This window comes from Eurytemora carolleeae, unplaced genomic scaffold, assembly GCF_000591075.1.
Source record: "Eurytemora carolleeae unplaced genomic scaffold, Eaff_2.0 scaffold1248, whole genome shotgun sequence".
Taxonomy (NCBI): Eukaryota; Metazoa; Arthropoda; class Copepoda; order Calanoida; family Temoridae; genus Eurytemora; species Eurytemora carolleeae.
The window spans coordinates 5,330-18,736 of NW_019397138.1; the positions used below are offsets into that span (position 1 = coordinate 5,330).

The 13,407-nt window shown below is 32.1% G+C and overlaps 1 protein-coding gene across 1 annotated transcript in view; it reads right to left on the reverse strand.

Annotated features, from left to right (window-relative positions):
- Positions 1 to 11: 11 nt before the first annotated feature.
- The window catches only part of LOC111712266 (inositol 1,4,5-trisphosphate receptor), a gene marked incomplete at its 5' end in the record, with an annotated part of 72,338 nt that continues 58,942 nt past the window's right edge, over positions 12 to 13,407 (reverse strand). Inside the window, 18 exons of the mRNA XM_023486837.1 lie at positions 12 to 82; positions 449 to 489; positions 1,310 to 1,365; positions 2,834 to 2,932; positions 3,130 to 3,186; positions 3,792 to 3,881; positions 4,472 to 4,538; positions 4,862 to 4,954; positions 5,525 to 5,644; positions 7,476 to 7,632; positions 8,373 to 8,465; positions 10,194 to 10,245; positions 10,501 to 10,593; positions 11,037 to 11,095; positions 11,501 to 11,623; positions 12,312 to 12,386; positions 12,849 to 12,882; positions 13,072 to 13,173. Coding sequence (XP_023342605.1) covers positions 33 to 82; positions 449 to 489; positions 1,310 to 1,365; positions 2,834 to 2,932; positions 3,130 to 3,186; positions 3,792 to 3,881; positions 4,472 to 4,538; positions 4,862 to 4,954; positions 5,525 to 5,644; positions 7,476 to 7,632; positions 8,373 to 8,465; positions 10,194 to 10,245; positions 10,501 to 10,593; positions 11,037 to 11,095; positions 11,501 to 11,623; positions 12,312 to 12,386; positions 12,849 to 12,882; positions 13,072 to 13,173 — 1,461 coding nt within the window. The remainder of the gene's footprint in view (positions 83 to 448; positions 490 to 1,309; positions 1,366 to 2,833; positions 2,933 to 3,129; positions 3,187 to 3,791; positions 3,882 to 4,471; positions 4,539 to 4,861; positions 4,955 to 5,524; positions 5,645 to 7,475; positions 7,633 to 8,372; positions 8,466 to 10,193; positions 10,246 to 10,500; positions 10,594 to 11,036; positions 11,096 to 11,500; positions 11,624 to 12,311; positions 12,387 to 12,848; positions 12,883 to 13,071; positions 13,174 to 13,407) is intronic.

Sequence of the window (13,407 nt, forward strand, 5' to 3'; positions counted from 1 at the left end):
CCCATCATTTCTGTAAAATCTCTTAAAATACTTCAATGCCGGTCTCCCAGATTAGCATAGCTTGGTCCTGATTGAAGCAAACCTAAATATTTAGAACTAATTGAAGGGATTCTAGTCATAAATTAACTTAAAATGTGGAAAGTCCAATTCACATGTGAACCCTTTAAATTCTTTCTGATGAAGAATGAGACGAATCTTCTTCTTTTTGAAAATATAATTTGTTTAGTTGTGGTTTCTCTTCAGAGTGATTAGCGCATTTTTGCTTTTGAAACAAAGAAATCAACACTTTAAAGCTAAAAAATTAAGTTTTGATCAAAAAAAAGATTTGAAGAAAAATAAAAAAAAACAATTTATAATTTTAAAAAATATTTATCTAAATTTATTTAATTTATTTAATTCAATATTTTTGAATTTATGAAAATTTTATAATACATGGATGAAAACTTACCCATTCGTTGTTTAAGTTTTCTCTGTTCCGTCATTTGATCTCTAAAAATAATCAAAATTTCAAGTTAATAAAAACAGCCAAATATAGCCAAATCTATTCAATTTCAGATCAATTCAAATGAAATCATTCCATCCAACGATGTTATAGTGTATAGAGTGATGATGTACGCTAATCCTTTACTAATTTTACAGGCCACAACTATACCGAGAGCGTACTGCATATTTGTTTATTATAAGTTGATTCCGGCCTAACCTATAATATACAGTTGTAAGTGTACAGTACATCTAACTGAGCACACAGGTAGAGAACTATCCTCTCCCCTGGTAAACAGTTGTAAGTGTACAGTACAGCTAACTGAGCACACAGGTAGAGAACTATCCTCCCCCCTGGTAAACAGTTGTAAGTGTACAGTACAGCTAACTGAGCACACAGGTAGAGAACTATCCTCCCCCCTGGTAAACAGTTGTAAGTGTACAGTACAGCTAACTGAGCACACAGGTAGAGAACTATCATCCCCTCTTATCCCATCCCGTTCCGTTCCGTGTTCAATTCCGTTCCATCCAATCAGAGCTGGGAACTGTTGTATTGTGAATATCAAGATCAATGTTTGATCTCAATCTTCTGTTGATTTGAGGATTCATTGAATCTTAATATAATATCCTGAATAGTGATCGTGGTTCTTCAGGGGTTGAAGGGATTAAGCATTAAGATCCCCAAATTAAAAGTGCCCACAGTGGATATCGAGATCAAGCAATCAAAAGTTTCCAACCCATTAGTTTCCAGCTCAGATCAAATCCAGTAAAACTAGCCAAGCAATGTAGCTAAACATATATTTGTTACTGATTATAAATATATCTCTACCTGAGGTTTGAAAGTTGAACTGATAAGTTATTCATAATACTCTGTGTCGCCTCCAACTAAAATAAGAAGGGATTTGAAATCTTAAAAAATTTTAATTTAATAAATGTCACCTTTATTATTGGACTAATGCACGAAATTGTAAAATAAAAATAAAATAGCGCCTCTATTTAATATTTTATACAATGTTAAACAACTTACTTTTGGTATTCGATTTTGCTATTTTTTTAACATCTATATCTATATTTTGATTGTCTGTCTGTCCGTTTGTTTCCAATAAATGTTAAAACTTCTGAACCGATCGGGCCCAAATTCTGTGTGAAACTTCACATGAACTCACGGAAGGTTAATGAATGATCAAAATTTCATAGATTTGCCCCCAACAAAACTAGATTTTCATAAAATTGAAAAATCCATGACTTATTTTTTTTAAAATCCGCAAATTTTTATGGTTTGTTTTTCAATGTATGCAAAGAGAAAATAACCTAATTGAACAAATTTACATAAATTTTAATATATTTTATAAATTAATAAATTTTATAAATTTTTGGTTATTCCATAAAATCAAAAGACTCGGTACATTCTATGATAAAATAAGAAAAATACTGGACTCACTAAACTGTATTTGAACTGTTTAGAGTAGGACATTTGTTTCAAGAGTAGGACATTTGTATTAAGAGTAGGACATTTGTATCAAGAGTAGGACATTTGTATCAAGAGTAGGACATTTGTATCAAGAGTAGGACATTTGTATCAAGAGTAGGATATTTGTTTCAAGAGTAGGATATTTGTTTCAAGAAGAGTAGGATATTTGTTTTAAGAGTATGATATTTGTTTCAAGAAGAATAGGATATTTGTTTCAAGAGTAGGATATTTGTTTCAAGAGTAGGATATTTGTTTCAAGAAGAGTAGGATATTTGTTTCAAGAGTAGGATATTTGTTTCAAGAATAGGATATTTGTTTCAAGAGTAGGATATTTGTCTCAAGAGTAGGATATTTGTTTCAAGAGGAGGATATTTGTCTCAAGAGTAGGATATTTAATCAACAGTAGGATATTAGTTTCTAGAGGAGTAGGATATTTGTTTCAAGAGTAGGATAGTTGTTTCAAGAGGAGTAGGATATTTGTATCAAGAGTAGGATATTTGTCTCAAGAGTAGGATATTTGTCTCAATAGTAGGATATTTGTTTCAATAGTAGGACATTTGTATCAAGAGTAGGATATTTGTTTCAAGAATAGGATATTTGTTTCAAGAGTAAGACATTTGTATCAAGAGTAGGATATTTGTTTCAAGAGTAGGACATTTGTTTCAAGAGTAGAATATTTGTTTCAAGAGAAGTAGGATATTTGTTTCAAGAATAGGATATTTGTTTCAAGAGTAGGACATTTGTATCAAGAGTAGGATATTTGTTTCAAGAGTAGGACATTTGTATCAAGAGTAGGGTATTTGTTTCAAGAGTAGGATATTTTGTTTCAAGAAGAGTAGGATATTTGTTTCAAGAGTAGGACGACATTTATTTTAAGTGTACCTGTGCTTGCAGTGTTCGTAATTCATTCTGTTCACCCTCCACCTCCTCAACAGCAAGGGAAATGGCGCGCAAGCGAGGGAACCAATCCAAACATCGGTCCTGCACAAATATGAATTAATAAATATGTGATTTCAGATCTTGTATAATTCCTTATTGCTGTATTTGACCTTTTTTACTGTTTAAATAAAATATTGAATAAAAATGTTGGCCAATATTTTTTTGGTCATTTATGATTTGGTTCACTTTGACACATGTATAATTTTTATAGAGTTTTTATTTCTTAATATTTGTCATACCTTGACCATCTGATGTACATAACTCTCAGGACCAGTAAACTCTGTTGGATCTTTTACCTAAAACAAGAGAAAAATAGAAACTTAAAAAATCCTCATTTTGGGCCTGTTGTATTATGTATCTAGAAATCATTTTCCCCCAAAAATGTAGAATTTGTTGACCCGGTTAATCAAATCAATTCTTCGGATCCAGAGGTCGAATTTAAAGAATTTTATCCACGGTTTAAATTTAAGCCGCGGCTCAAATATGGTTGGTTCCACTGAAATTTGTATTAAATTTTTGGGGGGATTTGAGACGTGGCTTAAATTTATCAAATTCAGACAAAGATCATTTAGATTTGGTCTTAAACCTGAATTTCTTAAATTTGTGAGCCAAGCCAACTATCAGGGCTTTGTCAACTTTGTATTTGTTGTAAAGCGTGTGATGCATATATATTGCGTATTGCGTTTACACATTCCGGCTAACCTTCAAGACCTTAAAGTCCTGCTCTGTATCATTTAAAATTCCAATTAAATTTTTGAGCTAAAAATTCATGTTAGTCTGTTAGAGCTAGATTTTTTCAGTATAGATCCAGCATAAGAACCTCTGTAAAATGTCAAAACTACTGATTTAAAATTAATTATTTGATGTTTCTAAAACAAAGTCCAATAAAGTCTCTACTCACCCTAATAAGTACGATGAAGTAAAGATAATGCCACATATTATGTTCTGTTCTGATGTGTTCTTCAAAAGTTACATTTCTGTTATCAAATGCCTAAAAAGTAAATATTCCAAAAAATTTTAGTCAGGTCAAATGCTTCAGGTCATAGATGTCAATGAGGTCAGAAAGGTCAGGTCACTGATGTCAGTAAGGTCAAACGATTCAGGTCAAAGATGTCAATGAGGTCAGAAAGGTCAGGTCACTGATGTCAGTCAAGTCAAATGAATAAGGACATAGATGTCAATGAGGTCAGATTGGTCAGGTCAAAGATGTCATTGAGGTCAGATGGATAAGGTCATGGTTGTCAATGAGGTCCGAAAGGTCAGGTCACTTATGTCAGTAAGGCTAAATGATTCAGGTCAAAGATGTCAATGAGGTCAGAAAGGTCAGGTCACTGATGTCAGTCAGGTCAATTGAATAAGGTCATAGATGTCAATGAGGTCAGATGAGTCAGGTTAAAGATTTCAGTGAGGTCAAATGGATAAGGTCATGTATGACAATAAGGTCGAATGGGTCAGGTTAAAGATGTCAGTAAGGTCAAATGGATATGGTCATGGATGTCAATGAGGTCAGATGGGTCAGGTAAAAGATGTCTGAAGTTAAATGGATCAAGTAATGGATATCAGTAAAGGTCATTGACGTACCTTCCTCTCCAACCCACAGATAAAACATGTGTTTTTAATAATTTCCTCTGAGTTTTGTTTCTCCGATCTAAGCATACAAAAAGAATTAAAGCAGTCTTCAAGCCTCAAAACCGACAAAACACATTTTTTAAGAATGTGAAATTATAAGATTGAATGATACCTAAATATATTTCCATTTGAATCATCAAGCTTTCTGAGAATGATAAATAATTGTACGAAATTTTTTGTTATATCAGCCGGAATCTTTTGATTCAGAAAGAGCTATAAATGGAAATCTTGGGAGTCAAATTGGTCCAATCTCTAACCATCACCTGATAGCTTCAAGATTTGTTAATTTAAAAGAATAAGATTAGCCCATTCCGACTCTGAAGCAAAAACTTTAGCACTAACCTGAGATCTGCAAAAGTATCGATGATGACACCAAAGATGAGATTGAGAACAATAATGATGACAAGGAAATAGAACACCATGTCATACATTACTCTGAACATTATTATTATTCAAGATTTAATTTACAAAAATACAAAATATAAATCAACTAGGATTTCAGGCGCCCATTTTCTATTCTAACTTTTTATTGTGGCTCTTGTGAGCATCTTCTCTTTGTACAATAAAAAACAATAACAAAAAAGTTCGTGGATTTAATAATATTTTTTTCGTGGAATTTTAGAAGTTTTACAAAATCTAGAATTTTTGGAGACACATTTTTGTAATTCCCAGGGGCCATTGTGTTGCCTGAAACAACTTTAAGCCCTATCGGTTCAGCCGTTCTGACGTTTATTGGCTACAAACAGACAACCACCAAGACAAGCAAAGTATACATAAAGATATAGCTGGAGTTTAATAAATGATTCTTAATAGTTTAAGTTAAAGAATTTTACTGAAATATAAAAATTTTGTGATTTTAAGAGAATGCTTTTAAAGAAGAAATTATTGCTAAATATCCTTGCGGAGTCAACTGTTTGTAAAGGTAAGTTATATCTAATGAAAAGGGGGGCGGGGTTAAACATTATATCCCCCCCATCTTCTTGAGATAAAAAGTTGAATAACTACCTGACCAGATACAGGGGCTCTGTATTGGAGGGGGGTCTCATCACGTCCCCTATCCCTCCTCCGTTTCTCAGCCCCTGGTTCAAGATGGACAAGAAGCACATCTTCAATGTATCACAGGACCTACAAGTCAAATTAAAAACGACAATCTCGAGAAGATCAAAATATAAGCAATTCTAACTTTCTTAAAAGTACCAAGTTTGTATAGTTAGTTACATACTCTTGATGAGCTCCAATGTCGTCTTCATAACGGAACCCGACAAGCGGAGAAAATCCACCCCCTCTCACCAATAACGTTGTCACTTCATCTTCCGCTAGTAATCAGTGACGTCATATGAGGATTTTGAGTATCTATTGCTATGAAAACGACATTTCTAGTTCAGTGCGGAGGGCATCAAGAATATCTAACCTTCCATACAACCAGGGGGCAGACACAGTTATCTAGCTTCTACCCTGAATGGCTGGAAAGTGTACAGTTGACATTGTCGAATATTTCACCCTCCTAGTTCACTGGGTATCATTGAGTACACATGGCTTTCCTACATAGTTATCTAGCTTCTACCCTGAATGGCTGTAGAGTGTACACAGTTGAAATTGTCGAATATTTCACCCTCCTAGTTCACTGGGTATCATTGAGTACACAGGGTTTACCCTCTGTATAGTAAAATTTTAGAATTTTTAAATCTTTTCAAAAGAATATTATTTTTGCCTTTCATTAATTTTTTTCTATTCATTCGTATTCTGAAAGTTGTAGGAATTGCTATTTGTAATTTTTTAAAATTAATTGAATATTTTTGACAACATTCTTCCTCTACAACTGAATGTAGTTCATAATTCTGCCACAAGAGTTCACACTAAATCTATTAAAATAGTAATACTGAACCCCTAATAAAAAATGTTTGCTACAGTTTGAAGATTGCAAAGTTAACTGTTCAACTTTTATGAAAAAATTTAAATTTCATTTTAAAATCCACTTTTTTTCCTAACTTCAAATATTTTTAATATTAGATTCAATTAGGTGACAGATTTGTAAAGTTAATTATTTCAGGCCTAATAAAAACTGAAAGGCCTCGAGGGAAATGTGCCACTTCAGGATATCTAAACCTTTCTTCAATATTAGATGATGCTCAATGATGAAAATTTTGATTCTAAATAATATAACCCCCAGGAATGAATTGTACAGAGTTCAGTGCCTTCATAACAGACAGTTGTTTCTAGCAATGCCCCCTCTATTTCTAATACCTTGATGTATACAACTTTGAAAAATAAAGAACTCGACTTTATAGAAAAAAACTGTGACTTGACTTTTAAGATTGGTTTAATCTATCCTAAGCGCTTTACTCCAGCCGTTTTACTGCATTGAAGAATATGATAAGCTTAGAACAATTCACTTTAATTGGATTGTTACGGGGAATGTCGTCCTTCTTGTTATTAACCAAAAAATGTAATCCTGTACGCCAAATACAAAGTAACAATACAAGATAGAAAATTAAGAAGGATAGAAAAATAATTTTACGACGTTGTCTTTTAAAGCGTTTCAGTCTCCAAAAATGAATCTAGACAATAAAAGCTATACATCTGGGAAAACGGCTGGACCAAATTGGCTGAAATTTTTCAATTAACCCATGTGTACTATTTTTTCCACAAAAGTGATTTAAAATTGCCCACGGGGAACGCCAAGCACTTCCTTCAGCTAGTATTACATACATGAGGATAAATATATCATAGGCTCAGTCCTAAAATAAGGCTCCATATATAACCAAGAATTTTACTTGTCAATTTAAGTTGACGAATGATTGCCGCAAATTGTTTCAAAGATCAACTTGGCGATCTTTAACTGTCATATTTCGTGAGACACCCTGTAGAATAACATTTATATTTCATTTTCCCTTTGAAAGACGATATTTTTTAATAATAGTGAATTATTTATGATCAAATACAATGGTAATAATACCTTTCTTTTACAGTTTCCGGTTCTTCAATAATACCAGACAGCAGGCCTGAAGAACTATCACAGCAACTGTCATCTAGTCTGTCTGCAGGACAGCTGTCAGAACATCTGACAGCTGGGGTAATTGAACTAATGGGGGTTGTATCCAACAGAAAATCATCTGTAAAAAAATTAAATTTACATTTTGTGTGTTGTTTATTGTATTCAAAATTAAAGAAGTGATATGTAAAAAGGATTGGGCTTTTGTCACAAACTCTATCTTTCTCATCTCTATATCTTTGCAACCTGATGATGTTCACTTTTGTTATTTCCAACTTAAGACTATGTGGTCTAACAGAATTAATAGTTTGAACTATCAAAGGTAAACCACTTTGGGTTGCAAAGATATAGGGTTGGAAACCATAGTTTCTGACAAAACGCAGTTGCTTTAATTTTTTTAGATGCACGATCAATGATATTTAAAACGATGGGATAAATTTAAATTCAAGTGAATATCGAGATAAAGCGTGCTAAAATCGCGACATTACCCACACAAATGTTGACATCTGGCGAATAGATTATCAAGTACAACAGGTGGCGCAACAGAGAAGAGGACCAATTTATACATGACGTCACAAGTGTCAAATATAACAAGGAAGACAACAATTTTTCCCATTAGTTGACATGGTTTCCAAGATTAAATAAAAAATTGTAAAAACAGAAAATAAAGAACAAAATATTGCAATGTAAGATAAGCACTTAATTATCTCTATTATTAATAATTTTGTCGTCACATAAAACTGTTGACACTTAAAAATACAGCTGTACGGAGAGTGTACGAATTCTACATTGCCATCACTATAGGATCAATTTGACTTCTGGTATCAGACAGAACAAGAAGGGTCTCTGATTTACTCATACCTTGGAATAGAACGTATCCAAAGATAGAGAAGATATAGACTAGGATGACCGCAAACAGGAAGGTCAGCAGAATAGACCGGATATTCCTGGTCACTGAAACATTTAACAGTCAAGAGTTAGGTTTACAAAAATACATAATATTGGACCATGCAAAGCTTCAATTGCGATTTTTTGGTCCATATTTGAAAATTTCAGATTAATTCCATTAAGATATATATTGCCTGAGTATATAAGGACAAATCTCAATTTTATTTAAGGATTAAATCCGAAATTAGTTTCAAAAATAGGCTAGGCCGTCTAATTACTTTCTTTATAAAACCTACACTAATATTACATCACCGAAACAAAAATATTTTAATTTCAGGTGACTTATTTTCAAAACAAATGATCATGTATAATTATTTCGCTCCAAAACATCTGAAATACTAGTTTTTTTCAGTTTCGGTTACGAATGAAAAAAAACTTTGAAATTACACTTTGGTCGACAATTAATTAGCAGCTAAAAGCTAAAAATATTTGTTTTTGTGAAACGAAAACAAAACTTCCCAAGTTTCAAGTTTAAAATTACCTCCCCCGTCTGTTCTCTTCCCTTGGCAGCAACAACAAATATTTATTTAAAAACTAAACATTTTAATTTTCTCAGCGTTGGGAATAGGGAAACATTAATAATGAAATAATATTTTGGGTAAAATATTAAAAGTTTTTCAAGAAAATTAAGATACAGGGTTACCCACAAAGGATGAGACTTAGGAGACGACTGTACGAAATTTATTAAGTCCTTGTTCTTACTTTCAAGAAACCAGAAATTAAGCTTCAAAACGTCAAAGCTTAAGAGTTAAGGGTCGTCTTTACAGTCTCATCTTTTATGGGTAACCCTGTGCACTACCGTTTCTTACAGTACAGATAAACAGCTTATAGCAAAGTACTGGACAGTATAGTGCAGTGCAGTAAAGCAAAGTTCAGCGCATTAAAGTACAACTAGTACAATACACTTAAGTAAAGTAGAGTACACGAAATTACAGAAAAGTATTATAAAGATGCAACTTATTATAATACAGTTTAATAGAGTACAGCAAAGTAAAAGTATAGTAAAATACAGTACAGTAAAGTACAGACAACACAGTCTAGCACTGTATTTTAAGGTTTATTGCAATTTTACAGTGCATGTTTTGCATTATACGGTACTGTAAAGTACTAAACTTGTAAGGTATTGTCCTACACTATACAGTATTAAACTGCAATACAGTTTTTTTACGTTGTACCGCATATACAGTGTTGTACCGCCCTATACAGTGTTGTAATGCAATATACAGTATTGTTCTGCATTATACCGTATTGTACTACACTATACAGTATTGTACGGCACTATACAGTGTTGTACCGCACTATACAGTGTTGTATTGCAATATACAGTATTGTACTGCATTATACAGTATTGTACTGCATTATACTGTTTTGTACTGCACTATACAGTAATGTACTGCACTATACAGTAATGTACTGCACTATACAGTATTGTACTGCACTATCCAGCAATGTACTTCACTATACAGTATTGCACTGGGCTATGTGTTGTAATGTACAATACAGTAATGTACTGCACTTTACAGTAATGTACTGCACTTCACAGTAATGTACTGCACTATACAGTAATGTACTGCACTATACAGTAGTGTACTGCACTATACAGTAGTGTGCAGCGCTTTACATTAGTACACTGCGCTTTACAATACTGCACTGCTCTTTACAGTATTGTACTGAAGTACAGTACAGTACCGTACAGTATTATACAGTACAGTACAGTACAGTACATAAAGTAACCTGAATTTATCACGTTCTGTAAAGTTTCCTCTCTCTTGACAACATCAAACAACTGAACAAATATTCAACATAAGTTGAAATCTTACTTTTTTACTAAATCCATTTGAAAGTTAAAACATTAGACAACTCAAGATATTAAAAAAACGTAAACGTAAACGTAATTTCAGGTGAAAAAAGATTGGGAAGATAGGGATAATCGACGGCAGAGAAATCCGTGAAGTTGTGATAGAAACTCAGCTGTCTGAAGTAGTAAATAATTTTTGTTATCCCATAAAGTTGTGAAATTAATGTATGTTTATATAATTACCAATGCTGAGTAGAAGAATGGGTGCATCGTTAGACCAACTATGGAGAGAATTAAGAGGAATATATCATACATTAGTTCATACTCACCCAGTATCTACATATTATCAATATCAGTATTTTTATTATCATTGTTATCATTATCATTATCGTTATCATTATCATTATCATTATCATTATCATTATCATTATCATTATCATTATCATTATCATTATCATTATCATTATCATTATCATTATCATTATCATTATCTTTATCATTATCAGTATCATTATCATTATCATTATCTTTATCATTATCATTATCATTATTATTATCATTATCATTATCATTATCATTATCATTATCATTATCATTATCATATCATTATCATTATCATTATCATTATTATTATCATTATTTCGCCGTGTGCGCATAGTGTACAATACACACAGGTTTCATATTAATTAATATATTACAAATTTTAAGTTGAGACAAAAAGTCGTCTTTCTTTTCCACAGTTTAAAAAATACAGATTAAAAAAGTTCATTAGATTTTACCTGAGATAGGGATTTATTAAATGTTCCCATATTCCCCATGATACTGATCAGATGAATACCTACAACAAAAATGTGTTTAAACACAAAAGGGACTGTTTTCGTAATTTAAAAGTAAGTTTGCCCCCTAAACATAAATAATATCCATAGCCCAGAACAAAGAACTTTTTAACCTTGATGTTTACCTGTCATAAAAGTCTTTTTGGACAATAAAAAAATCTCCAAATTCATCGAACTTATAACATAAGATCATAATAAAGAGTTTTTCTTCAAAAAAAATCTAACAGGCATAATAGGCCATTAAGATTACGAAATCTGCATAATAGGCAATACAGATTACGAAGTCTAACGTTAAAAAAAAAACAGCATTTGTATAATTTTGATTTGTAAGCTTTCAACCTACCCTTAAATAGGACTAGAAGTAAACCAAGGAATGAGAGAACTCTGGTCCTAATGATATAACCTACCCTTGAGTAGGACTAGAAGTAAACCAAGGAATGAGAGAGAGAACTCTGGTCCTAATGATACAACCATTCTTAGTAGACAAGCAACCACCAAGCTCATCACAGAGATCTTTGAAGGAATTGTTACTGAAAACAAAATAATTATTAGAACAATTAAATTTACCGTGGAGATAAGTTTTTTTTACATTCTATTGGGACGATCAAGGATAGCTTAGGAACTAGCTTTTTTTTGTAAACAAACAGTGTACTCCTTCTGTCTTGTTAATTTTTTTTCTTAATCAGATTCAAAGACAAGCTGTCATACTGTAGGATTTTTGTTACATTTATTTGTCGTCGTTATAAAATGATTTTTTAAACACCGATTTTTTAAAGTATCCCTCCAAAATGAACAATCTATTAGGATTTTAAAGATTGAATTTGCGCTTTTGCTTGAAAACTCTACACCGTAAAAACATCTCATAGGTCTCAAATGAATAAAAAAATTCTCTACAATACTACATTCTCAGCTCAACTACCATGTCAAGCCATGCACTCCCTTTAAACATTCCATATTCTCCTCTCTTAGTTCTAATAATCCAGGGGGAAAACTAAGAAAATTAATTATTTAAAAATCAATGCACAGCTTTGTATCCTGACTAGTCACTGTTAAGAAAATTCAGTCCCATCCCATCCTGAATGGTTTTAAATATATTTAACTAAAAAAAATGCACTGTGTTTTTTAGTAGTTCCAATCCTTCTCTCTATGTTGAAGTTTGATCAAATCAACACAAGTAAAAAAGTAAGAAACAAATTAGCATTTAAAAAGATTTTTTACCAAGTACAGCCGCAGATAGGAGGAGGAAGGCCCAAATAAGTCCACTTACATAAGGCCCAGGCAAGGACACAGCACCTAGAATAGTGGGTTTATATTTATAACTATTTTCGTACAAACTGTAATAAAGGCAAAATTGAGGAAAACGAGTAAAAAGGGGTTTTTGGCCAAGACAACTAACTCTTCTACACCAAGTTTGCCGTTATGAGCTTTATCAAAATTATTTCGTTAAATACCCTTCTCATAAAGGGACACTGTAGGCAAATACGTTATAAGGGTATTTTTTTGTTTGATCCACCAAAAAACCATTAATTAAATCATTTAAAACCGGATTTAAAACATAGATACCCATACAGGATTAAATTTTAATGACGACCACGAAACTCTTAAAATAGAATAATCTTAAGGCAGAAATTGTCTTCTTGCAAAATGAGCAATTAAGACTGAAGTTTAATTTAAACTTGTAATAATAAAGACTATAAGGATAGAAGGATAGCACTATATGGTTTAGAACTAGGGAACAGTAGAATATTAAATTACCTGTAAATGGATAGAAGGATAGCACTATAAAATAAATGAATAAATGAATAAATGAATAAATGAATAAATGAATAAATGAATAAATGAATAAACGAATAAATGAATAAATGAATGAATGAATGAATGAATGAATGAATGAATGAATAAATGAAAGGATGAATAAATGAATAAATGAATAAATGAATAAAAAATGAATAAATGAAAAAAATGAATAAATAAATGAATATATTTTCCTAAGTTTCTTTTGCCAGTTCATCTCAATAAACATATTCTCGGATTTTGCGAAGAAATCTGAGACCTTAGAACCTTGATCATCCCGTCTTGCCTAAATAATAATAATAATCTAAACTTAGCTGGAAAATATTTTGTATGGATCCTGATAACCACTCTGGACACTTTTGCTTTTCTGCTTACTCCTTTATATTGGCTCTTCAGTTTCTGCAAACGACACTCGGAATTTGATACACTTTTCTGGATCACCAAATAAAGATTTAACTAATCTGCAGATTAAAAAAAGAGGAAATTAATATAATTTGACTGCACTTTGACTGCAACGTGC